Here is a 27,684-nt window from a genome sequence, read left to right as displayed (position 1 = left end):
GAAAAAAAAAAAAGAGAGAGGCTGGGCGCAGTGGCTCACGCCGGTAATCCCAGCACTTTTGGGAGGCCGCGGTGGGCTGATTGCCTGAGGTCAGGAGTTTGAGACCAGTCTGGCCAACATGGTGAAAACCCATCTCTACTACAAATACAAAGAAATTAGCCAGATGTGGTGGTGTGCACCTGTAATCCCAGCTACTTGGGAGGCTTAGGCAGGGGAATTGCTTGAACCAGGGAGGTGGAGGTTGCAGTGAGCCAAGATCGTGCCACTGCACTCCAGCCTGGGCAACAGACCGAGACTCTGTCTAAAAAAAAAAAAAGAAAGAGAAAGGACTGTGTGGCGCCAGGGGAGAAACCGTCTGCAATTCTGCGTATTGTACTTCACATGATGGTCACAGCCGTCTTGCCAAGTAGGCAGTTCCCCTTCTATGATCAGATGATGAAAATGAAGCTCATGGGATTTAAGTTATTGGTCCAGGATCTTTTAATGAGGGAGTGGCAGAGCTCAAATGTGAATCTGGCTCTGTCTTACTCCAAGACCGAGGCTCCCACACCCTCCCCATCCCTGCTGTTCTTTCTTTGTTCATCCTTCCTTCTTTCTCTTTCTCCCTTCTCTTCTTTCATTTTTGCCTGTAGAGCGCCTGTTCTATGCTAGTATTCTCCTCTAGGCCCGTGCTGTCCAATACGCTGCCACCACACATGTGGGTCCTGAGCACTTGAATGAAGCAGGTGTGTCTGAGCAACGGAATTGTCAATTTAATTTAATTTACATTAGTTTAAAAACTGACATTCAGTTCCATTGCTGAAAAACCTTTAAGTATGTTTGGAATAACTTGGGTATGTGACTCTACTACTTTTCAATCATACATTTTATGAAATCTAAATGACGATCAAAGATGGCTATAGTTAATTAATATATTACATCATTTCAAATAGCTAGAAGGAGGACAGTGAATGCTCCCAACACAAAGAAATGGTAAATGCTTGAGATGGTGGATATGCTAATCACCCTAATCTGATCACTGTACAATATATCTATCAAAACATCACTATGTACCCCATGAATATGTACAATTATTACGTGTCCATTTAAAAAATTAAAATAAATAAATATAGATCAAGTACTTTCAGTGAAAATTTAGTGTCTGCATGGAAATGTGCTTTAAGTGTAAATACCAATTTAGACTTGGAAGCAAAAAAGAATGTGGAATATTTCACTAATGTTTATTTTGATTACATATTGAAATGATAGTATTTGGAGCCAGTAGTTTAAATAAAATACATTATTAAGAATAATTTCACTAGTTTTCTTTCCTTTTAGTTTTAAAAAAATTTAAATTTTTAGTCTTTGTGAGTATGTAGTAGGTGTATATATTTATGTAGATGTTTTTACATGTGTACTCACTAGAAAATTTACAACCGCAAACATGGCTTGCATTACATTTCTATAGAAGAGCGCTGCTCTAGGACACGATTTTGACCAAAGAAATGATCCTGCTCAACGGGCCTCTTTCCAGGGAGCCTGCAGGAGTTTCCCACACCTGGTCCTTTGCTAAGTTGAGAGAAGTGAGGCTAAGACAGGAAAACCCCACTGCAAGGCCAGGAAGTGTAAGAGCCACTCCCACCTCAGGGGTGGGGATCACTCACAAACTTCTCATCTAATTTCATTTCTGTCATTACCCATCATCTGGCGCTCTGCAGACAACCTCAGCAGGGGCTGTGCGAGGTCAGGCCAAGACTCAGGCTGGCTGGTACCAGGTGCCGAGACAGACCGGTATCAGCATCCTCCCCACTCAGGCGGCGGCTAATGTGATCAGGGATGCTCTGGGCATGTCAGACGCACCGTATTAGTCTCCTCTGCGGAGTAATCTGTGCACACTGGCTCCCTTTCAAGGTCAGGCTTTCCTTCAGAACAGCAGGCAGCAGTCTCCTATCTGCTCCAAGGGCAGGCTGGATAAGGCCAGGCAGCTACAAGCTCCATGCCTGAGGGCGACTTCAATGACCTTGTGTAGCCATAAGAAAGGCAGGAACTGGCTCCCTCTGGGCAAACTTGGCTATAGAATGCCCGCTGGTGCCATTCTACTAGGTCAAGCAGACACCTCAGAGGTCACTGGGCCAGCCCTCTCATCTTACACCCGGGGAAACTGAGATTCAGAGAAGAGAAGAAACCTAACCTGGTTGCCCTTGAGAGCTAGGGTCTGAGTTGAGTCTGGAAGCCACTTAAACAGGCCCCAAGGCAGAGATGTTGTTAGTGATCAGGACTCCCTGGCTTGATCCTGGAGAACTTGGCACATTCACTTGTAAATGCACTGGCTTCTGCGCTGCCTCCCACAGGGGTCCCTGTTACTCCTGTGGCAGTGTGGTCTTTTCTGTCAACACTGCCAGAGTGGGGGTGGGCATAGAATAGACATTGGTGGAGATGAGCATCAGACATTACAGTCCTTTGTAAGCCCCTCAGTCACTCTACCCTGAGTGATCTTTCTAACACATAGTTTTGGTTTTCTTTTTAAGGATTCAAATATACTTTACTTCTTTATAATGCCATATTTTAATGGGTACATGGAGCTTTTACTTGACATCAGTTATGATTTGGGTTATAAACAATTCAGTATGACACCAACTGGGATGATTACTGATCTCTCCATTCCGTTAGGGGTGACCCTGGCAACAGGGCACAGATTCCATCCTATTCCAATTTGTGTTGCAACATAGGTCCATCCGGGCAGTAGAGAAGGAGGCTCCCCTAGCTAACATGGCATTACCATATCTGTCATGAAAATCATGTGTACATTTCTGGCTGCTCTACCTTTCCATTGTTTGCTGAATACTTTGAACTCGGAGGTTACTTACTGTGCTGTTGGCCAAGGGAAATCATGAAGCTGAAGATGAAAGTATAGCAATGCAGCTGCTGCTTTGGTGCAAATTCGCTTCAGGTACCTTGCAAATATCTCTGAAAAGGCCCAGTTTGGGTTTTAGCCATCCCTCCTGTCAGTTGAACATGGTCAGTGACTAAAGTTCAAGCCTCTTTGTCCAGCATCCAAGGCCCTTCGTGACCTGGTCCTGTTCAACTTTCTACCCACATCATCTGCTCCCTGAGCCTCCTGTACTGAAGAGCTCTCCAGCCTCTGTGTCTTGCATACTCCAGCCCTGACTCTGGGAAGGCCCCTCTCCTCTCTGCCCATCTGGATAATGTTTGCTTTTGTGTCAAGCCTCAGCTTGAGTGAAACTATCCCCAACCACTTTCTGGGGAAAACAAGTCCTACCGGCTGCTCTGGGCTCTCAGTCAGGGACACCTCTATCAGAGCACTCATCACATGGCATTGTGATAAGATTGGGTTGCTGTTATTAATCATAACGATTAATGATTAGAGAGCATGCAGGGAGAGGGGAGCTTATCTAGACCAGATACTTACCATGAGCCAGGATCTGGGTTCTCACTGAATCCTCACCACAACCCAAGGTGCTTGCAATATTCCCACCCCACTGAGGCACAGAGCCCTCTGTGACTTGTCAAAACCCACTCAGTCCCTGAGTGGCATGGCTATGCTTCCATCCAGCTCTCCCTGACTCTGGCTTGGAGAGATGGGTGGTCTGGAACAGCACTGACTAGACACTGTGAGGTCCTTGGTGTCTGTTGAGAGTGCATGGAAAATGGGCACAAACAGGAAGATGGCTCCCGGACTCGCCTCCCCAGCTCTTCCTCGGAAGCTTCCTTTCTACATGCAGACACCAGCTTGCCCAGGCAACATCTGCATCCGTGTGTGGTGCGTCTGGGGACAATCAACCCCATGACTCTGATTCCCACAGGACACAATGCTAGCTTTGCTACTACCATGGTCTCTGAAGACTGGTTGGAGCTGAAAACCCAAGACCTCAAAGCCATCCCTATCCAGGCCTCCTATTGCCTGCAGGATGCCCATCCTGTGTTTGGGGAGTTGGGGGGAGGTCCCAAGGAGCCCAGTGGGAGGGAAGGAGTGTAGACCTCTGTGGGAGAGCAGGGAGTTTGCCAGGCCTCTGAATGATGCAGCTGGCGCCCGAGTCTCCTGACCCTGATCTTGAGAAATATGGGGCTCCCAGCCCAAAGCAGACAGGTCCTCCAGGATGGGGACTAGACCCAGGCCTCAGAGCAGCTGTGGTACCCTTCGCATCCTTCTGCACCAGAAAACAGAGCACTCTCCTCCTCCTCCTTTTCCTCAGATCCAGGGTGGCCATTCACATCTTCTTCAGGCTAATCCTCAGCACTGCACATTTAGGTCCTTCCCCACAAGTAGGAATTGCTCCTGAGTGTGGGGTCGGGGGGGCATTGGCTCAGTGCAATGTTGTTGAAAAGGCACCCCGTCCTGGCCCCTTGTCTGGCACTTGGAAAGGGCAAGGCCAATGATGTTTCACTCAGTCCTGCAGAAATATACTCATGGACCATCTGGAGCAGTGAACATTTGACAGAGCCTGGCTGTTTGTCATCTACTCTCCCCTCTGGAAGGCACCCAAGTTCCTTCGGAGTCTCCTTGCCGCCACTAGGTGAAGCCTTGGGAGGGTTGGTCCAGATGCCAGAGTGGACAGGCCCTCACCATCCCAGTGTAGTCAGAGGTGGTCATGTAGCCTAAGCACAGATACCGTGGTCTCTGAAGACTGCTTGGAGCTGAAAACCCAAGACTTGGGGCTTTCAGCAAGTGAGCCATGCCGGGATTGCAGAGCCAGACGAGATTCAACCTTCCCAGCACAGAGCACCACCCGCTTGCCACCCCAGCTCCTGACCCCGTGATAGCCCAGTCGCCTGTCCCGTCCACAAGTCTCACTCCCATCCCATCCCTGATTTCTGGTGAATTTTCCCTTTGCTAGAGTTAGCCAGAGCTGGCTTCTGCAAACTGCTCCCTCCAGGACTCTTAATCTCCACTCCCCCGGCCCCACCCCATTTACAGTTACTCACTAGAAGAACTCATGGCTCTAGTCTCAAGCCTGCAGCCAACCCACTTGGTTCCCTTTGATAGCACCAACCCACTTGGTTCCCTTCAATAGCATTGTGCTAATTCCAGAAGATGGATTTTAGCAACGAGTTACAAAGCTTAACAGATGACCTAATTCGTCTCACCAAACACGGCCGTCTTTTGGGGACAGGTCTTCTCTGGGATCTTAGCAAATCTTTTTGCCCAGAGTGCCAAAGCAGGTATCTCCACTCCCCACCCCTTCCTTGTGGATTTAAAGCCTGGGGCTGGATGCCAACATCAGCAAAAAGCCCAGGTCTGAGAGGCCCCCAGGATCAAGTCTGCAAGGGGTAGACAGCTTTCAAAGGGCTGGGAGGGGCAGGGTTTGCCAGGCAGCTGCCCTGGCAAGAGAGAAGTACCAGGTGGGCAGGACCTGGGGGTCCTTGAGTCTCAGTCCCTTTGTGGGGCCTGGGTCTTTCATGTCTGCCCCGGGGGAGCCAGCCTCAGCATGGTGAGGAAGAGCAGGGCTCTGGGGTTAGAGCTGGCTCAAGCTGCAGTTCCACCGCTCACCAGCCCTCAGATCCCAGCAAGTTACTTAGCTTGTCAGAGTCCCAGGGGCATTGCCTGTTAGATGGGTTAGTAGATGTTAGTCCCAGGAGTGTGGCGAGGATAAATGTGGTGTGCTCAGCCTCATTCCTTAGAAGGAACTCAGTGAATGTTTAGCCCACTAGCACTCATACACACCTTGGTCTACAACCTCAGGCACTCAACAAATAAGATATTTATTAGAAAGAATCATGTTAATTCTATCTCCAAGCCCTATGCTCCCAGGCTGGAAGGGAGTTTAGTCCCAGCTACTATTGAGATGGAGGGAAGGGGTCCTCTTTGCTGTGGTCAGGTTTACATTGGGTCTGGAAAAGGAGGATGGGCTGTTCTCGGTCCCTCCTGGTCACCTGATGTCTTTACCTGCAGTCACTTGGGGCTGGAAGCTAGGTAGCTCCCCTGCCTTTCTTGACCATGGTGTGTCTGTCTGAGGTGGGACCCTGGTGCCTGGAGCCAGTTTTCCTAGTGGCACCATGCCTGTCACCTTCCTGGGGCATTGTTGGGGGGCAGGGTGACCAGTCTAGGGAAATGCTTCCCTTCTGACTCCGTCCGCATCAATTATCTGGGGTGGGAGAGCAGGGGATTTCTCCTTTCTGCTCCAGGGACCTCACCTTCCCCCGAGGCAAGTGGCCTAGGGAGAAAAAAGGGCCAGGAGATCAAAGCACAAACCAGCATCTTATGTATTTTATGGTCCTCCTCCTCCTGGAATAATAATTATTAGAAATAAAACGTGGTTATAGTTTTTCCTGCCCCCAGTTAACTCAAACCTCCTCTCACTTCCCTGTGAGGCCCATCTCATTCACCCTTCCAGGACTCTAAGTACCCCACTGTCTCTACACCAGGGGCGGCCTCTCCACCTTGGACCCTGAGCCCCCTCAGCAATGTTTTTTGCAAGCCCTCCAGATGAGGCGGAGGCTCACTAAAGCTTGAGAACCACTGCCTGATGCCATTCTCCTGCCACAGAGGACAATTTTTCATTCTGGCAGAAAGCTTAACCTCCTGTTGCTTCCAATCCTTACATTAAATTCAGTTACCTATATGCTGAGCACCTTGAAACTAAGGTGTGAAGGAGACACACAGCCCCTGTGCCCACTGTGCTTGCCCATTGCTGCTTCTGCCCAGCTGCTCTCCCTGATTCTTCACCTGGCTGACCCTCACTTAACCCTCAAAGAACAGGGTCGTTGTCACTTTATCCTGGAAGTCTCATGTACTCCCTGCGTGCATTAGCGTCCCCTGCTCTGGGCTCACACAATTGCCTTTTTACCCTTCTCCTAGCCCTTCTCATCCTGTGATTCAATGTCTGCCTTCCTGCCTGTCTCCCTGACCTTGTTAATTCTGTGAGGGGAGGGAGGTGTCTTTCTTACTCCAAGTTAACAGATCATTATGCAGAATGGCAGAACTACTGACTGTTCACCAAACCAGGCTTGCCTTCCTCCTGGAAAGAGCTGGACTCCATTTCCCAGACTCTCTTGCTCCTAGGTGTAGCCATGTGACTGCATTTTGGCCAATGGGCTGTGATGGGATGATGGGGCCACTTCCAGACCTGGACCAACACACCTCCCAGGCATGATGGTCCTCCTAGCATGGAAACAACTAGGATGCTTTTGCAAGTCACAAGTTTCAGATGGTGAAACCATGAAACAGGAAGATTCTGGGAGACCAACTGCCTGCCAATCACAAGTGTTCTTTTTTGACTTTATATGAAAGACAAATACATTCTTGTGTCAAGATCCTGAGATTTGGGGGTTATTCCAGCAGTTCACTTACCCTAATACAAAAAGCTAAGCTCACTGGAGAATAAACATGAAAGTTATTTCCCCAATAACTATGCCTATCACTTCCCACCTTCCCTTTGAGTAGCTGCTGGCTTGGTGATTTTCCCAGGGTCCAGAGTGTGTGCCACTCTTAGTTATTCTAACAGTCTCATTAAGGATGTCTCCAATCCTTAATTCTGTTCCCTCACATCTGGATCAAAGTTCTTTCGTGCTGCTCCCCCAGCACTGTGGCCCTCGGGGATTGGGGTGTGCTGGCGTAGATGGGGGTTGCTTCTCCTAGACTCTTCCCTGAACTGCACCCTGGGCACTAGGGTGGGAAGGAGGCAGAGGGGAAATGCAGACATTTCTTTGCTTGCCAGGCAAGGTTGCAGTTCCCTCCCTGGTGAATGGTGTTGTGAACTGGCGCAGGGGCACCCTCCCAACCAGCTCCTCTGGCCACTGGTGATCTGTTTTGAGTTCTGACCTCAAATCTCAGCTCACTTCCTGCAGGTGGCATCTTGCCTGTCTGCCCTGCACTAAGAGAATTCCAGAAAGTCTGATGGCCCATGTCACCCTCTTTTCTCCATCAGTGCCCAGGCCTGTGGGCCCACAGAGGCTTCACATTCTGTCCTCTTGAGAACTGGAGCTTATGGCAGGAGGTGTGGCTGGCCCCACTCTCTGCTTGGCAGAACCCCATTTGCCATCAGTCCTCAATTAGATTTTCCTTGCCTGGTAACCATGAAAAGCAAATCTTGTGTGTAAGCAACTGTCCAAGCAAGACACAAATGCCAGTCACCCTTTCTCTCAGCCTCCCTTAAACTTTACAAGTGGTTTTCCTGCATGTTCCCACAGCTTCAGGGAGGAGACCCTCACCTCTGCCCAAAGCAATTGCTCCCACCTCTCAGTACGCTTTATATACTGACCATGTCGGGGAAGCAGTGGCAGGCCACAGCCACAAGACAACGGAAGTCCCACTGGCACGAAAGCCCCCTTATGACAGTGTTTTCTCTGTGTCTTGCTCAGTGGCTGGATGTGCAGGTTCTCAGATGCTTTTGGAACCAGAGGTGTATGCTGTATCAAATTCCAAGACCTCCCAGCTCAGAGGGGAAAAATGCTAGAATCTGTAGGAAGCCCCAGATGGCCAGATGCCTGTGTTGGAGGGCAATTTTAGTGTGTGGCTTTGGAAGCCAGATGGCCTGGTCTCAAGCTCCACTCCTATCTAGCTGTGCTGGCTGAAAGGCTGGGGGTGGGCAACAGGGCCTGCACTTTCTGGCCCAGAACTGGCAGATCTCTCCACTAGATGGCACTCACAGTATAATGTTTCCTCACTTTAATTCTACTTTGAAAATATTGTCATTTTTTATACCGTTGAAGAGCACAAATAGAACTATGGCTGAAAATTTACATAGCTGATTCTACGCATGACCATCCTTGGAATTCTGCCACATTTCCAAGAGTTGCCAAGTTTTCCCTCCTCTTGGGGGTGCTGGCTGGAGAGTGAGGGACCATTGTGGTGTGACTGGTGCCACAGGCCAGCACACGCATAGCCTGGAAGTGACCCTGGGTTTGTCCTCCTTCCTCATATCCTGCCCTGATTTCCCGGCCTAGGCCCAGACCCCAGGCGGGGCTGTTAGGCTCCTTCCTGCGCCTGTTAGTTCACTGCTCTCAGAGCCTGCCACCCGGCAACCTCGGAACTGTAGGAGAAGCCCTTGTCCCCCCAGCTGCACTCGCCGCCCCTCACCCACCCAGCCTGAATTTCCTCTTGGTCTTTGCACATTTCCCCCAGGGGCTGTGCTTGGTGCACACTGGCATGGCCCACTTGGTGATACTTCCTGCTCCTGCCCCCAGGTAACTGTGCTCGGCATTGTGAGGATAAGTCCTTATTGTGCCTTGAGCTCAGGAAGAAAATGTCCCCAGACTCCTTAAGGGCAGAAATTGACCCCTGCTCATCTCAGTGCCCCGCAAGGCTGGCTCAAAGCTGAGGTCACACTACAAGTTTGCTGAGTTGGACGTGAATGGGTTTCTTGGCCTTCCTGTGACTGCATGTTGCTGTGGTTTAAGGTGGGTTCATCCAATCTTCTTCTTATTCATTTTTAGCCCCAACATGGCATACAGCTGAAGCCTCAGTCAGAAACTGCTGTAACAGGAAGCCCACCCTTCTGGGGTCAGGCTGACCTGGGAGGGTCCAGGCTCCCCTACCTCCCAGCTGTTTGGCCTCACAAGATTCACCTTACCCCTCTGGCCTGACACCTTCATGGGCTACGAAGGACGGGGAGCTTTGCCAGCTGCAGCCAGAACCAAGCATGAGCTTCGAGTGCAGCCTCCCAGGTCCCATCTGAGCAGGTTGATAGGAAGTACCCCAAGTCTGGAGCCCCCAGTGGGAGGGGAGCAGAGGGGACCACTCTTGGGCCCCGGGCAGCCCTGGCATTGTGCTCTGCTCTGCAGATAGCTGCATCGCACTCTGCAAAGGCTGACTAGACCGCTCACCGCCCACCACCCATCCTGCTCTCCCTGAGCTGCTCAGCAGCTGCACGAAGGCTGGAGGGCAGAGATGGGCAGCTCTGGGGATCTGTAGGAACCTGATGAGCAGGCAGGCTACTGTTGCTGTGCTTGAGACAAAGGAGTTCAGGAACTTTCCTTCCTGTAACAAAGTCCTTAGACGTCCCCAGCCCAGGTAGGGAAAATGCTAGAATATGTAGGGGTCCTCAGATGGCCAGGTGCCTGTGTTAGAGGGCAAGGGAAGTGTGTAGCTAAAAGCCAGAATGTCTGGGCTCAAGCCCCAACTCCGCCACTAGCTGTGTGTCTCGCTGGGGATTCTTTCTAATCCCCATGGTCTGTTTTTGTGCAATAGGTGTGACGACATTCCCTATCTTAGAGGGATGTTGGGAGTATTGTGGGAGGCGGAATAATCGTCCTCAAAGATGTCCATCTTCTAATTTCTGGAACCTTGTGACTATGTTACCTTATATGGCAAAGGGTCTTCTCCTACCGCCCCCCTATACCCCCAACACCACTGGCAAGAGTCAAATAAATTCTTGTAAATAGCTCTGACCCAGATAATGAACTTGCACACAGGTGATGTCCCTTATCTGGTCTATGGGGCACACACTCAGTGCCTTTCTGAATTGATGACTGGAGTGTGTTGACCTCTACCTTCTAGTTCTGGCCTTGACTCATTACCCCTCTCCCTGGGGCCAGGGGCTGCACCCCTCCCCTAGATGGCAGGGCCCTGCCTACCTCACTACTTGCATTTCTTCTCTATCTTAACAGCTGAGACCTTTTCTCCTGGTTCCACAGTCAACCTCTGCTTTCTACTCCATACCCCAGGATCCCTTTGTTACCACCTTCTGATGTGCAGTTTTACTACAAAGATTCTTGCATTAGATGAAAAGGAATACCCAAGTGAAACCACAGGTACTTGAATTTTGCACAGGGGCATACAGTTGGAAAGGGTGTTTCTGCACTTCAACTTCAGCCTGTGCCCCTGGGAACTCTAGTATGGATAGGACAAAGGTAGACATGCCCCTGTCCCAGGCAGGATCTGCTCATACCTGTTCCCAAAGAGCCTCTGCTCGTGCCCTGAGCCTGGGGTGCTACCTCAGTGGACAGCCAATAGATCATTTCTCGGGATGGCTGGGCTGGCTTTACTGCTTTGCGAACAGTCATAGACTTACTAGTTCACAGGGCCCCAGTGAGGCCCTAGCACTCTCAGTTCATAACCACCGCTTCTCAGGATGTCTAAATTCAGCTGACACTCTTGGTGCCCTACTCAGATCCCTCAGCACTCACCGTTCCCGTCACGCTGCAGTGGTCTGCTTCCTCAAGCACCTGCAACTGTTCCTGGAGCCTGTCTCTGTCTGCAGAGTTTGGTCCATGCGAGAGGGTAGGCCGGAAATGTCGGTTACTCCCCAGAAAGCAGTTCTCAAGGACTGGGTGGTCGGAGTGGGTGGGTAGAGCCCCAGCCTCACTTCTTGGATGAGGCCCCTCTGAGGCCTGTTCTGCACTGTGTCCGGAAGCCCCTGCGGGAACTGAGCCAGGGTGCCTGCAGCAGCAGTCCACTCACTAGCACGCCCTGGCTGGCTTTCCTCCCTTCTTTGACTCCCTTCCTCATGCCAGATCCTTGTCTCAGGCTCTGCTTCTGGGGGAGCCCAAGCTAAAGAAAACACTGGCTGACAGCAGAGCCAGCCCTGCCATGTACGTTGGCTTCTCTGCAAGGCACTTTTACTTAGTTCGTTAGCAACGACATTGTCGACTTGGAAGTTTAAAATATTGTTTTGTAACTGCTAACGTGACAGTAGAACAGTTCTTTAGGAAAATTATTCCCCTTCCTCCTGCCACATCCCAATTCTCTGCCTTGAAATTTATAATCATCCATACTTAAATATTCTCAGTCTGTGCTAGTGTTTTTCCCTGGCTTTATTTCCAGGTATTGTGTTTACTTTCACCCTGAGATGTTCCCATTGACTAGTTTCTTTCCTTGCATTTATCGTGAATTTAGAAATCCTCATTTCACATTACCCAAAAGCTCATTGTCCAGATAATTGATGGGACTTTCTAATTTCTTGCCCATGTGAGTATCCTGTCGATTTGGCCCACATTTCCGAGTCATGCCTGGAGACTGTGCTGTGGCTCCTGTGGGAGGAGCGTCATGAAGGTCCGCCCTTCCCAGGCCAGGGGCATGGAGACACCCCCACCAGGGCAGCAGAGCTGGAAGGTGCTCAGGCCTACCTGGACTGATCTCAAAGAGGTGCTTCCCTGGGTCCTCGGGGCCAGGAGGAAGTTCGGTCACCTGTGTCCCTTGTAGAGAAATAAATCCCTAAAAAGGAGGCAAACACAAACACAGGAAGCATGAGATGATGGGGAGGGGACTGCTGTCGTCAGGGTCCCCAGAGAGGAGAGGTTAGGACCTGGGGCCTTCCAGGCCCTGGCTGGGAAGGCTGGGCCTCAGCGAGGGGCACACACCTCCTCTCCCAGGCAGAGATGAGGCCTACTCAGGGTCCCAGGTGGATTAAGGTGGACACTGTTGTCTGCATACATGCTTGCAGGAGCTGTGCCCACAGGCAGGGGGAACTCTGGAGCAGGGAGGGAGGCTGCCACCACTGGGAGTGCCTGATCCAGTGTGCCACCTGTGGCCTTTCTGGGCCAGCAGGGTTTTAGGCTGGAGGGGGGTCAGGGAGAAGCCTGGTACTGTGGCTACTGAGGCAACATGGGGGAAAGGATCAACAGATCTGTGTGCATCCAGTCCTGCCACCTCTTGGCTAGGTGAGATTTCATTTATTTACCTATGAGGTAGGAGTCAGCTACCATGCATACGGTACCCTGCTACAGAGAGTGCCAGGTGCCTGGGATGCATGTGTATGCATGACAAAGGGCGGCTCCACCTGCTCTCTAGTGCTGAGGTCTGGCAGCTGGGCTGAAAGATGTAGAAAAAGAGCATGGGGTGTGGGGATCGGGAGGCTGGCTTTGAGTCCCAGCCTTGCACTTCCAGGCTGTGTGATCTCAGGCAACCCGCTCAATGTCTCTGAACCTGTTTCCATGTCTGCACAATGGGACACTAAGTCACACGTCTCAGGAGGGTTGAGATGCCAGATTCCCATGTGGTAAGTCCTACTCAAGAGAATGAGGTGTTACAACCGCTGTGACTGACCCTTCCCCAACCCCCAGGTTAGGCAGGGCCTCCTTTATCCTCCTTCTGTATGTCAGTGACTGTGAGCTCTGCTGAGGTCTTTATTTCATTCTGCTTGGTTTTGCTCAACTCAGACTTGGTATGGCTTGACTACACATTTTTGGTCCTCTCAATGGGAAACCCATTTTGAATTCCATTGCTGCAACCAACTGCCTGGGTTCAAATCCTGGCTCAGCTACAGAAACATTGTTCAACCTGTCTGTGCCCCAGTTTCCTTATCTGTGAAACAGGAATAATAAAGTACTTTGTGGGGATGTTTGGAGCATCAAATGAATTAGTACTTGGAAGTTCTTAGAGCAGTGCCTGGTACACAGTTCTCACTGTGTAAGTGTTTGCTCAATAAATGCCTGCTATTATTGTATGTCAGGGCTCCACACCTAGTGGGTCACCGTATCCCTGTGTCTGCATTTACCCAGGTGAGGGGCAAAGTCACCTGCTGCATCCAGGTCGCCTCCTGCCCCAACCCCCATGTGAACTCACAGAGTACACACCCTCCCAGTATTTTCCAGGCAAATCCTGGCTTTCACAGGGTGATGGGAGCCTCCCACCTGCTGCTAGAATCTTGTGCCGCAAGGACACATGGAAATGCCTCTTCTCATTTAAGCAATGTTAATGCGGAAAGGCAGAACGTCGTCCTTACCCGCAGATGCTTGCTTTAGAGGAATTACAGCAATAAACCAGAGAACCAGCTGGTAATCTTTGTAACTGAATTAACGGTTACTTTCTTGCTAGAGAACTTGGAGCTACTGGAAATAAATTAGGATCTCAGCCCCAGGATGGAGAAATGTGCTCGTTAAAGGGCATGGGTGAGATCCATCACTAGCTAATGGGATGCTTCTCGGGCGTTTGCTGTTTCAGTAACAGAGTCCCTGTGTCATTCTGGATACTTTGCTGTTTTTTTTCTGTGTCCTAAAATCTGTCATCCATACAAGGAGAGTAACAACACTGACATTGACATTGCTTTCTACTACAGCTAAATGGAAACGCAGTAATAGCTTCTGCTTATGAAGACTGTACTATATTCCTGGCTCTTTGCCTAAATTATTGGATTTAATGTAGAGGCCCCAGGGGGTAGGTACTACCATTCCTGTCTTCCCAGAGAAGCAGACGGAGGTCAGGAAGTGATGCAACCAGCCCTGTGCCCACCGCCCACAAGGGTGTGCTGGAGACATCGGCTCAGGTGTGCCCAATGCTGGAGCCGCAGGCTTTACTCTTTGCTTCCCTACCTTTATCATGGCAGCCAGCAACTGACTTTGTTTACAAGAAGCCACAGTGGAGAGCCAGGCTCTGACTGTGGGATCCACTGCTCACTTCTCAGGGGAATCTCAACATACCCCCCACCACTGCAGGGGCCCTAGCACTGTCCCTCGGCTGCCCAGATTCCTCTCCCTCCCACAGGTCAAGAATGTGGCTCCGGGACTGGGTGGGGGCTGGGTGCCTGGGGAGCAGAGGCTGTCTGCTCTCCAGGCCCTGGTATGACGTTTGCTAAGACTGTGATGAAAAGACGTGAATGGAGTCAGAATATAGCATTAGCTGAGACGCTCAGGGTAGATCTCAACATTGAACATGCTTTGGAGTCACCCCAGGGCTTGTTAAAACATGGAGAGCCTGGTGTTTTGGTGGTGTCTAATAATGGGGTCTCTGAAAACTATAAAGTACCCTGATTTGGAGTGTTTGCTAACTTCAGCGATATAAATACCCTCCCCCTCCATGGCTCATTTTATGACGTCATTGCATGTGGAACTGAGAAGAGATGCGCCATAGTGTTTGTACCACATGTATGCAATGCATGTCAGTAACCTCCAGAGCTTAAGACATAGTACATGAAGTCATAGTATATTAAGTTAGGAAATGATATATTTTGAGTACTTTTTAACCTTTGTTTTTACTATAACTCATTTATTGGTAGTTTTTTGTGATTTAATTTTTGTTGTTGTTGTTTTGTTTGTTTTGTTTTGCTTTTTTGGGTATTGCTCTGTAGCCCAGGCTGGAGTGCAGTGTTGCGATCATGGCTCACTGCAGCCTCGACCTGCTGGGCTCCAGTGATCATCCTACCTCAACCTCTAATTGGGACCATAGGTGTATGCCACCATGCCCAGCTACTTTTTGCTATTTTTTAATTTTCAGTAGAAATGGGGTCTCCCTATCTTGCCCATGCTGGTCTTGAACTCTGGGCTCAAGCAATCTCCTTGCCTCGGCCTCCCAAAGTGTTGGGATTACAGGCGTGAGTCACACCACCCAGCCTGATTTAATTTCTAATAGTGTAAGTGTTCAATCAGAATAGTGCTGGACCCCACTCTCGAGTTTCTGACCCTATAGGTCTGGGGAAAGTAGGACCATTTGCATTTCTAACCATTTTTCTGATGCTGTGAGCTCTGGGGAATACACTTTGAGAACCACTAGTCTAGGGACTCTAAGGGAAGGTGGCCAGAGGATGATGCCTTTTTCATGAACTCACTCAGCACCTTGGTTTCCTCACCTGGAAAATGAGGACAATAATAGTATCTGCTTCATGAGGCTGTTGTGAGGATTAAATGATTCGATATCTGGCCCCAGTGGCCTTTGAGAGCCTGGTTTTTGCCAAGATTCTGTGCTTTAGACGCATGTAGGTTACAAGAACCAGTACCTGCTTCTAGCACCACAGACAGTGCCCTCAACTATGAGGGTCCTGGGAATTCTTTGAGGAGCACAAAGTGAGTGTCAGCACTTTGCCAGCTGGCCTTCCTACTATAGTGCCAGGTCAGGGCTTAACTGTTTGTATCTGGGAAGGAACCAGGCACACAGTTTGCACCTAGAACTGCACAGTTTGCAGACAGGCACCTGGCTACAGAAACAGTGTGCAAACTCCAGGCACATGATAGATTTCCACAAATGTTGGGCCCTTTCCCCCTTCCCCATGTGTCCGAGCTCATGTTAATTTGATCTCTTAGGGCATTGCTCAGCCTATGTATCTAAGTTCCTCCTGAGAGGCTGCAGCTGACTTAATGCATCTCTAGCTCCATACAAATGCAGCCCATTGGTGTAAGTAGCTAATGGACAAAGTATGTGCCATTCTGTCTGCATCTAGGAGGGCTCAGTGTTTGCAAGTTTTAGACATTGCAAAATTGCTTTCAAAAAGTCTTTATCAAATTATGTTCCATCAAAGGTGTATGAGAATGCCCATTTCTGTATGCTCTTCCCATTGCATGGTCATTAAGTACTGACTGTCCTTTTAAATGGAATCTTATGATATATTTATCGACCATTTGTATTTCTTCTATTAATTCCTTGTTAACATCCCTTACCCACTTTTCTATTGGGTTGTCTTTTATTTTAACAATGTATTTTATTTAACATATTTATCTGTATTGGATAACCCAATATGTCAAAAAAATCAGCATTTCAACAAGTAATCAATATAAAATTGTTAGTGAAATATTTTACATCTTTTATAGTAAGTCTTTGGAATATACTTACAGCATATCAGATTTACATGCCAAGGTTTTATCAAATATATGTGATCTATATTTCCATCTTATCAAATTTGAAGTAGATTCTTGTACCAAAATTGTTTCAGATATATTGTAGTAGGTAGAATAATGGCTCCCCAAAAGATACGTTTGTCCTAATCTCTGGAACATGTGAATATGTTATATTACATGACAAGCATTTAATTAAGGTTGCAGATAGAATTAAGGTTGCTAACCATCTGACCTTAAATCTAGTAGTTATTAGAACTCCAACTTAATTATTTTATTTCAAAATTGTCTGACTATTCTAGGCCCTTTAAATTTGTATATGAATTTTAGAATCAGTTGGTCAATTTCTATTAATAGAAAAATGCCTACTGGGATTGTGATTGGGATTGCATAGATAAATTTGGGGAGAATTGACATCCTAACAATAATAAGTCTTCTGACCAATGAACACAGTATAACTCTTCATTTATTTAGAGCTTTCATTTTCCCCAACAATAATAACTCATTTTTTAGTTCTAGTAGCTTTTTGCAGGCTTCATCAGATTTTTGACATAAACAATTATGTTGGGTATGGATACAGTTTTACTTCTTCCTTTCCAATCTGAACAACTTTCATTTCTTTTTCTTGCCTTATTATACCAGGCAGGACTCCATGAAAGTGTTTTATGGAAGTGGTGAGAACAAATATCATTATCTTTATCCTGATCATAGGGAAACAGCTTTTAGTCTTTTACCATAAAGTATGATATTAGCTTTCAGTTTTCCATAGATGGCTTTTCACAGGTTTAAAGAAACTCCCTTCTATCCCTGGTTTTTTGAGAATTTTTATCAGGAATCAGTATTGAATTTTGTCAGGTGCTTTTTCTGAATCCATCAGATGATTTTTTTTCTTTCTTCATTTATTAATATGATGAATTACAGTAATAGTTTTCAAACATTAAATCAACCTTGGATTTTTGGGATAAACCCCACTTGGTCATTATGTATTTTCTTTTTTATGTATTGTTGGATTCAATATTCTAAAATTTGGTTGAAAATTTTTTCAACTGTGTTCACAAAGAATATTGATCTATAGTGTCTTTGTCTTGTAATGTCTTTGGCTAGGTTTATATAGGGGTAATGCTAACCTCATAAAATGCATTGGAAAGTATGCTCATTTTTGCCACTGCTCTCCAGGCTGGGTGACAGAGTGAGATTCCGTCTCAAAAAAAAAAAAAAAAAAGGAAAAGAGAAAAGGAAAGTATGCTCATTTTGAAATAGATCAATCAAGTTAGAGTTCTAATACTACTTGATTTCAAGACATTGTAAAGCTGCAGTAATCAAAACAATGAGATATTAGCATTAAAAGAGACTGATTAATAAAACAGAATAGTAAGGTCAGAACAGACTCATATATACCTCCATATCTATTTATCTGTCTGTGTATCTGTCTATCTATCTATCTATCTATCTATCTATCTATCTATCTCCATATATGGATAATTGATTTTGACGAAGGTGTAAATACAATTCATTGGAGAAAGGATAGTGTTTCAACAAATGACAGTGGAGCAACTGCACATTTGTGTGCAAAAAAATGAATCTCAATTCATACCTCACACCATATATAAAAATATACTTGAATGAATGATATACCTAAACGCAAAATCTGAGACTATAATATTTCTAGGAGAAAACCTTTATGACTTTGGATGAGACAAAGAGTTCTTGGATATGACATCAGAAGCTTGACTCAAAAAAGAACTAATTGGTAAATATGACTCATTTAAATTAAAAAAACTGCTTTTCAAACACATTAAGAGAGTGAAAAGACAAATTACACACTGGGAGAAATATTTGAATATCATGTATCTGAAAAATGACTTGTACACAAAATATATAAAATACCATCAAAATTCTATAATAAGAGAACAATCCAATTGAAATAAATAGGCAAAAGATTTAAACAGATAATTACTATAGAAGATATAGTAAGCTCATGAGATGATCTTCAACATCATTAGTAGTTAAGAAAATGCAAATTAAACCCATAATCAGATACCACTACGTATCTATTAAAGTAAAAAGACTGACCAGACTAAGCGTTGGTGTGGGTGCAGAGGACCGAGAATTCTTGTACACTGTTGGTGGTAATGTTAAATGACAATCACTTTGGAAAATAGTTCAGCAGACTCTTAAAGAGTTAAACATACGGCCGGGGGCAGTGGCTCACGCCTGTAATCCCAGCACTTTGGGAGGCCGAGGTGGGCAGATCATGAGGTCAGAAGTTCGAGACCAGCTTGACCAATATGGTGAAACCCTGTCTGTACTAAAAAATACAAAAATTAGTGGGGCATGTTGGCATGCACCTGTAGTCCCAGCTACTCAGGAGGCTGAGGCAGGAGAATCTCTGGAACCTAGGAGTTGGTGGTTGCAGTGAGCCAAGATTGAGCCACTGCATTCCAGCCTGAGCAACAGAGCGAGACTCCGTCTCAAAAAAAGAAAAAAAAAAAAAAAAAAAGAGTTAAGTATACACCTGGGATATGATCCAGCCATTCCCCTCCTACATATTTACCCAAGGGAAATGGAAGCATATTTCCATACAGAGATTTGTATGCAAATCATTGCAGTTTTATTTCTAATATCCAAAAATTGGCTATAACGCAAATGGCCATCACCAGGTAAACGGATAAGCAAGTTGAGGTACCTGCATGCAGTGCAATACTACTCAGCAATACGAATGAATGAACTCTTAATGCATGCTGCAACATGGATGCTGCTCTAAATAATTATGCCAAGGGAAAGAAGACAGACAACAAGCCAGAGTACTTACTGTGTGATTCCATTTCTATAAAACCGTTGAAAATGAGAACTAAGTGGACCAGTGTGGGGTCAGGGGTCAGGGGTCGGGGGTCAGGAGAGGCAAAGGGAGTGGGAGGAGGGATTCTAACAGGATACAAGGAAGCTTTTGGCAGTGATGGATATGTTCGCTGCCTTGATTGTGGTGATAGTGTCACAGATGTGCATCTATATTAAGACTTACCAAACTGTGCCCATGAAATATGTGCAGTTCACTGTATGTCAATTATACCTCAGTGAAGCCGTTAAGAAAAATTGGTATTTGATTCAGTTATCAAAAAACTTTTAGAAATACGTATTTGTTTCCTAGCAGATTACTACAAAGGTAGTGGCTCAAAATGACAAAAATTTATTTTCTTACAGTTCTGGAGGTCAGAAGTCTGCAATGGGCCTTACTGGGCTACAGTCAATAGCTGGCACAACTGTTCCTTCTGGAGCTCTAGGGGAGGATCTGTTTCTCACTTTTCCAGCTTTTAAAGGCTTCCTGCACCCTTCTACCATCTTCAAAGCCAGCAGCCTCACATCCTCAAATCACTCTGACTCTGACCTCTTCATCTGCCTCCCTTTTCACTATGAAGAACCCTTATGATTATATTAGATCCACTTGGATAATCCAGGATAATTTCTTTAAGGTCAGATGGTTAGCAACCTTAATTCTATCTGCAACCTTAAATAAATGCTTGTCATATAACATAACATATTCACATGTTCCAGAGATTGGGACAGGCATATTTTTTTGAGAGCCATTATTCTACCTTATACTGTAGTATACTACAGTATATCTGAAACAAGTTGGGTACATGAATCTACCTCAAATGTAAATTTGATAAGATCTAAATACAGATCACATATATTTGATAAAAACTTGGAATGTAAATCTGATATGCTATAAGTGGATTCCAAAGATTTGATATAAAAGATGTAAACTATTTCATTAATAATTTTATATTGATTACTTGTTGAAATGCTGATTTTTGGACATATTGGGTTATCCAGTATAAATAAATAAAATATGTTGTTAAAATAAAAGACAACCCAATAGAAAAATGGGTAAAGGGTGTTAACAAGGAATTAATAGAAGAAATATAAATGGTCAATAAATATGTCATAAGATTCTCAATTTATAAAGGACACTCAGTACTTAATGACCATGCAATGGGAAGAGCATGCAGAAATGGGCATTCTCATACACTTTTGATGAAACAGAATTCGACAAAGACTTTTTGAAAGCAATTTCACCATGTCTAAAACAATTTTAAAATAAAATGTCCTGTGACCTTACACTCTGGGAGGGAGTGGTGGGAATGGTGAAGGAGCTTTCATGTTTTGCCCTGTGATGTTTGCATCAACATAAAATTTAAATAATGTTAAAGTTGAAAAGGAAGGTGGTCAGCTAATTCATGCAGCACTGCCCATGCCTGACTCACCGGCTGCTGCCATCTGACTACCATCATACTCTCCGACCTCATGTGTCAGGGGCCAGGCCAGCCTGCACAGTGTTTCTGCTGCCCGGAATGCCCATCCATCATTTTCAGGAAACAAAGAGTGATTTTCTCTCTCTCTTCGCAAGGATTTAGGGTGACAGTCCCCTCAGGTTTCCTCGGACTGAAATAAAGTGGCAAGCACTTTCCAGGTCCTCTGATCAGGGTCTGCACACATCCCTGCCTGCAGAGAGCCCCTGCCCACATCAGGAGACTGCCATAGCTCATTTTGCAAAGAACGATCCATCTTGGGAACAGCTGCCAGAACACCGGATGGTCTGGAAGCCTCAGCTAGGTCCAGAGGAATAAATGAGATTAACAAAGCAACAGTGACAATGATTTCTACTCACATGTCTCTAGTCAGATGTCTCACACCCAGAACTCACCCAAATCGTAAAAAGATAAGCACCCATTACATAATAAATCCGAGATCCTGTAAGACCGTCATGGAAACCTCGCAGGTTTTAGCATTAGACAGATTTAGTTTCAATCCTGACACCACTGCTTAGTGATAGTAAACTTCAGGACAAGTTTAGCCTCAGTTTCTCTCTCTGTTAAATGGTGTAGTGGCATCTCCCTCACAGATCTCTGAGAATTAAGCGGGATCAAGTGAGCAGAGGGTGTGGAATGGAGCTGGGCTGTAGCAGGTACCCAGGATGGCAGCACCCTAATAAAGGGCAGTGCTGCAGAGGTTTTGTGTGAGCTCATGACTGGGGGTCAGGGTCAGACAGGTCCTCCACCACCAACACCTGTACAACCTGGGTGAACCTCCATTTCCCCCTCTGCAATGTGGAGGTGTTTTGAGGATTTCCCCAGGTTTAGTGCCCAGTGAGAGTACATGCTGTTGCTGTGATCATGCATTATTATAGGGCCAAAGAGTAGATCTGTGCATGAACATTTTATAGGAGTGGGAATAGATAGAAACCTTAGAATTATTATAAGGTTTGTAATTACTATGACATTGCGGTTTAGGTAGAACACAGACAGGTGTGTTCCAGCCTGTTCCACCAGGCTGAGGCCTGGTTTCTTTATCTGTAAAAATGAAAATATTTGTCCCAGATTTGTCACTGGGCCATCTGAGATAGTGCTGTATATGCACTAAGGGCCTATATAAATATGAATTATTATCATAATTATGACTTCCAAACTCATTTTGGTCACAGTATCATCTGTTTGGTCTGTTTGTAGAAACAATCTCCCTGCCCCTAATAGTACCATTGCTTGTGCCATGAAATAAGGTGTGAAACAGACTTCAGGAGTCCCAGCATGGTGAAGGCAGGGCCCTGCTTCCTAATGTGTGATGACAGTCCACGGGGACCTCCTGCAGGTCGCGGATGTCTGTAATCCTCCTATTGGCCTACCTTTGGAGTTTGCGATGGTTTGAGGTCTTTGCAGTCTGAATTCAGCTCTTTTCAACCTGATCAAACACTGGCTCTCTGAGAGGCCTTCATTTTTCACCTTGTCTAGGAGACTGCCTGAAGAAACAACTTCTGCAGTGCTTCTTACCGAGTCTCCTGATAAAATCCTCCACAGGCAGCATCTTGGAAAACTGCAGGCATGTTTTAGAAAGCAATCGCTCAGGGTTCCTTATCTCTGCTAACTCTGACTGGGGCCTCAGATCAATCTTAAAAACCTTTATCCACCTGACACCCAAGGAACTGAACCTCTCTGAGTTGTACATAAATAATACAGATCAGAATGAAGTTTGGTGCCAAGGAGGGAAGCATCCTCCCTGCTTCCTTATCACACAAGCCTGTAGCCATGCCCCATGACTGTCCAGAATACAGATTTAAAAAGGATTGTAAAAATTGGAGACAAATGAGTGCTTGGTGGAGGAACGTTCCCTCCCTAAGGAGTTGAGATACATCACTTGTCCAGCTTCTTTCCTTGCTGATGACTTTGTCTTGAAGCTTCTTCCAACAGATTCCACAGTGACGCTGCCACCTGTGAATGCGTGAACTCCAAATGCTCTTGTTATGATCCACAGGTCTGCAGTCAGCAGATCGGCCCTGGGAATGCCCTGCTTCTTCACTGTGTCCTGAGGCTATCCGTGTGGTCCTCTTCAGCCACATGCGGTGTGCCACAGGGACAGTGTGTTGAGGTCAGCACCGTGTTCTGCAGAGAACAGGGGCTTTGAAGTCAGAACACCGGCTCCCTGTACCTTCCCGATCCTTTCCAATTGGCCACAGCCCCTAAAGCCCTTACTCCCAGGGCTGCACAGCCCAGGCCCTGAGCCTGTGGAAGTCCAGCTGGGAGCCATGAATGAGCCCAGGGCCTGGGGCCTGAGACCTGGGATAGACTTGCAGCCTAAGCTGGAAACCCTGGTGGAGCCTTCAAGAACCTTCAGCTCTCAAAGTTCACAGCCTCTTCCAAACCCCAGGGAGTGCCCTTTTCAAGGTGAGTGGGTCCTCTTTGAAAATTCCTGGTTGCTCTGTGGCTAGTTCCATGGTAAGCCAGGACCTTGCACTAGACTCCGTGCCGAACAGCATGCCCCTGACTTGCCCTGAGTCACTCCTGGGGTCTTCCCCTTCAGGTAGCCTCATCTCACTGGATTCCTGAGCCCTGCAGAAGACCCTGCGGTTGAGGCTGCACTAGTGGTCCTCACCCAGTGGCCTTGGGCTCTGCCTCTCTCAGTCCTGTCATTCATGTGAACATTCTAATGCCTGAGACCATGCTCGTGGGAATGAGATGCTATGCCACGTTGGGAAGAGTCACTAGTACTAGTGTCCCGGCCTTAGTGGCAGCCCGGGGCTGGGTGTTGAGTAGTGCCACAGGGATGCAGCAGGATTAATGTGGAAGTGACCAGTGAACAGAATGCTTACCCAAGGGAGCTCCTGAATCCTCTAGTGTTTAGCTTGCCCCGGGAGAAGGGAGGAGAGGCCAAGGTGCACGTGATTTTACAACACATTTGGGACAGACCGTTAGTGTCACCACATCTCCACAGGCTGCTCTCTGAGTGTCCTTTGTGCTTAGGTTGGGGGCATGTGATGGGGTTCTGGCCAGTGGGATTGGGCAGGAGAGACAGCATCTGCTTCCAGGCCTGGTCCTTTAAAAACTGCCAGTGACCTCCAGTCCTCTCTCCTACCTCTCCCGCTAAGTCAACTTTGGTGACCACAGAGACAGACGAGGCCAACATCTGGCCCCACCAGGGACATTACTGCAGCAAGAGGTAAACTTTTATTGTGTTTAGCTGCTGGGATCTCGAGGACATTTAACATTGTTCATTTTACTAATTAGATGTTATTTTGAGAAAATAAGTGTTAGAGAATTTTGTCCTGAGCTGATCACCTAGCCACACGAACAAAGAAGTTATAAAATCATAGCACTAATTAAACATATTTCCATGCTGGTAAATCAGTTTAACTAATAATGATGATTTCCTTGCTCCTTGGATTGGATGTTGGGAAGGAAAAAGACAGGAGAGGTCAGGCTCATCTACTTTCACTCTGGGGGCCTTGGGCCGATGGGAACTGTCTTACTCTGATGGTTAGAAGCACTGAGCATGGCATGTCTAGGTTCTGGCTCAAGCTGTGATGGCCGTGTAATACTTGCTTCCTGCCTGACCTTTTGGACTGGGGCATTGGAGGGAACCCAGAAAAGACTGATCTAGATCACTGTCCAAGAGGGGTTGTGGACCCCAAGCCCTGGGCAGCATGAGATCCCGGGAGTGTGCAAATGACCCTGTTTCCTCCTTGGCTTGCTGGACCATAAGGTAGGCCTCTTTGCCCCCTGAAATACCTGGTGTTCCATATGGAGGGGCTAAGGGGGAAACTCAGATGAGCTGAATCCCTCTGGCTGCCCATGGCGTTTGGTGGCTGCATCAGACACTGCAGTCGAGGCAGGTGTGTTCACAGAGAACCAGCCCTCAGAGGGCACGTGCTCTCAGCCTCTCCAGAAGGGAGTGACCATCCACTTTTTAGTATTTTCTCTGATCTGGGACTCAGGTGGATATGGGTGTTGACTGCTGCACCACTGTGATGCTCACCCTCCCCCCTGCTCTTTAGAGCCTGCCGGCTGGCTGTGAAACAGCCTCTCCTGTTCCTCCAGAATTGGGAGCTCTTGGTAGGTGCTGCCTGGCCCCCGCCCCAACCAGGAGGAGCCCATGGGGACACAGGGCCTCTCCACTGCCTGGGTTGGCTGCACTGAACCACCGGCCTGCTCTTCCATGCCATGGTCCCTGCCATGTTTTCCAGGGTTACACAGTGTTTCTGGCCTTCTCTGTCCACGATGAACAGACCCAGCTGCTCAGACTGGGAGAACTAGTGCTGTCCCAAGTATCGTCCCGAGCCTAAGAGCACACTCTAGGAAGATTTTTTCTGCTCAAAATACACCATTGGGACATGTTGATGCTGGGGCCAGGGCCCCTCCTTGGAGTAGGTGGGGCCCTCCTTTGGCTGAAAATGGTTTGATTCTGTCTTATTTCTGGGAGACCCTGAAACTAGTGCCATGCTCTGGGGTATATGGTGTCTCTGTGAGAGAGGCTGCCATGCTGCTTAGTTGAGCACAGGTTAGTCTGAGTAACATGGTATAGACACTTTTGCATTGACCTGCCCTGGCTGTGCCAGGCTGATCTGAGCCAACTACTGCCAAGGGGCACTGGCTGCATTTTGCTGAGGAAGGCACACCTCATTCCCGTCTTTAGCAAAGGCCACAGTCCATTTGTGAAATGTACTCATCGTCCTCGGCAGCCCTTCCAAACCACCTCCATTATTCTGATCAGCTGGAACTCAGTATTCCACCAGTGCATTAAGGAGCTAGAATCCTCCAAACACAATGAAACATAAGTTATGCTCTTCTGAACAATGAATAAAATATGTTTCCCATGCTGCCTCAATGTTACTTGATTCATTTTTCTGCCTTGCAATTGATAAAACTCATAATTTAACTATCAGTTTTCTACCTATTACTGTAAATTAACTGGGTTGCAATGAAAGCCAAAGGATTGCTCTATTATAAGTGGGAGACCTTTAAGTGCTGTAAACTAATATCTGTGCTGACTTAAATTAGCAGACCCTGAGAGAAGCTCATTACTACCGGCAACACTGGAGGAAACACAAAAGTCATTTTCAGAAGGTGAAGATTCGTCTTGTAGGCAATATAGCTCCGGGCGCAAAACAATTTGGGGGCAACCAAGACACTGTCACTTGTGATTTATTTGGTCTTGAGGTGTCATCAGGCTTCTTCTAACTTGATTTCCTTTTCCTAGAACAGTGGCAGAATTTCGCTATCCATACATTAGTCCCCAGATATTGCTGATGCTGTCATTTCAGGGGCCTGCTCTCAGAACCCTGCAGGATGGTATAAAATAAACCTTAGAACGTATTTTTGCATGATTACTTAAATCTTGTGTTTTTCTTTGACATGCAGAAAAAATAGTTTTAACTAAATATTGTTTGAAATTTGTTTAAGACACAGCTGCTACTGCCAATTTCAATTTAGTAAATAAATTTATATTTGATTTAAAATGACTTGAATAGAATTTTCATTTTGATATGTTTAATAGTGGGGAATTACGGTTCTAAAATAGCTACAAAAATACAGCATCCCTTTAAAGAAGCCACAAAGTCTCATTGTTGAACCTAAATAAATGATACCCCTCTCTCTTTTTATGACTCCAATGAGTAAATCTTCACAGAAGAAGCATTTCAAATTGTCCCCCAGGACATTTTAAAAAAGGAAATATTTGTTGTTTAATTTTTCTTCTGCAGCACTAATGGGAGTGGAAAGCTCAGTTCCTAATTAACTCAGGGTGCTCTCTAACGTGCTGCGGAAGACACTTTTCAATAATCGCTGGCTTATCCTGGGGCAGACAGGGGCTGTGGGATGCATCAGAGCCTGTCTTTTATGCCCAGGTTTGTTTTTTCTGAGAGCAGATAGATAGACTGAAATTTGCTGTGGCAAGATCTACGGGAGCAGCTTGGGAGGTAATTAGTTGCTTGTTCTTTTGTGGACAGAGGAGGTAGGAAGTAGGGAGGAGGGAGTGAAGTCAGACTCTTCAGGGCTTCTCAGAAGATCAGGGGCAAATTCACCAAGAGCAATGAGATCCATGAGTGACCCTATCTTCAAGGGCCCCTGGCATCAAGGTCTGCATCTGTCAGCTCTCTTACCACCAACTGTGTCTCCCCAGAGACCTTCACCTGGCTCAACAGTGAAGTCAGGGTTCCAAACGCTGTGCACAAAATGGCCACTGAGGACTGCCAGGGGCGCCCACAGCGGGACTTCTGGGAAACTGCCCTGCTCGCGCCAGACCCCCAGAGCATGCCTGCTTCTTTGGCCTCATTTTTGACTCACCTAGGGTGGAACTTCTGAAAACTGCTAGGGTTTGGCTGAACGTAGTTCTTGTTCCTCCATTCCTCTTTGCCTTAGAAGGTCTCGGATAAACTTTGAATTTTGGAGTTGAGAGGGCTCTTGGAGATCATCTCTGGCCAACTTGCTACCCAGGGGTCAGCTCTTCTCCAAGCCACTTAGCCTAGTGATAGTCTGGCCTCTACGTGTCCAGAACCAGGGACTGGAGCCTGCTACCACCCAGTAGACCACTCCAGAATGAAGTGTGGAATGGAGTGTAGAAGACAAATAGGGGAGTCTGTCCATTTGTCTTCTGGTCTTGTTCATATGAGGATTCAGAGCTTTATATACTGCCCCTTGGCAAGATTTCTTTTCTCCAGATGACTTATTCAGTTATTCCTCATATGGACAGGAGTTTGGACTCCTCTCCAGCCTTGCTGCCCTGTTCTTGAAAATATAGTGACTTGAGGGGACCATCACTCTCCAGAAGTGACCTGCTCTGACCATGGAAAAGTTCGGTCGGTGGGGCTTCCCCTTCCTTGTTCTAATTTCTATGTATCAAAGCCACCTGCTGGACGTGGTGGCTCACGCCTGTAATCCCAGCACTTTGGGAGGCCGATGCGGGCGGATCATGAGGTTAGGAGATCAAGATCATCCTGGC

The 27,684-nt window shown here is 46.9% G+C and overlaps 1 protein-coding gene across 4 annotated transcripts in view; it reads right to left on the bottom strand.

The window, feature by feature from the left end:
* ARHGAP22 (Rho GTPase activating protein 22) overlaps positions 1 to 27,684 on the bottom strand; it is a 181,483-nt gene that overhangs the window by 99,490 nt on the left and 54,309 nt on the right. For all 4 annotated transcript variants that reach the window (XM_050805127.1, XM_050805129.1, XM_050805128.1 and 1 more), the window contains exon 3: positions 12,004 to 12,091. In XM_050805127.1, the coding sequence (XP_050661084.1) occupies positions 12,004 to 12,091 (88 nt within the window). The remainder of the gene's footprint in view (positions 1 to 12,003; positions 12,092 to 27,684) is intronic.

Source organism: Macaca thibetana, chromosome 9, assembly GCF_024542745.1.
Source record: "Macaca thibetana thibetana isolate TM-01 chromosome 9, ASM2454274v1, whole genome shotgun sequence".
NCBI classification, from domain to species: domain Eukaryota; kingdom Metazoa; phylum Chordata; class Mammalia; order Primates; family Cercopithecidae; genus Macaca; species Macaca thibetana.
The sequence above is the reverse complement of the archived record's forward strand: the minus strand, read 5'-3'. Positions and strand labels throughout refer to the sequence as shown.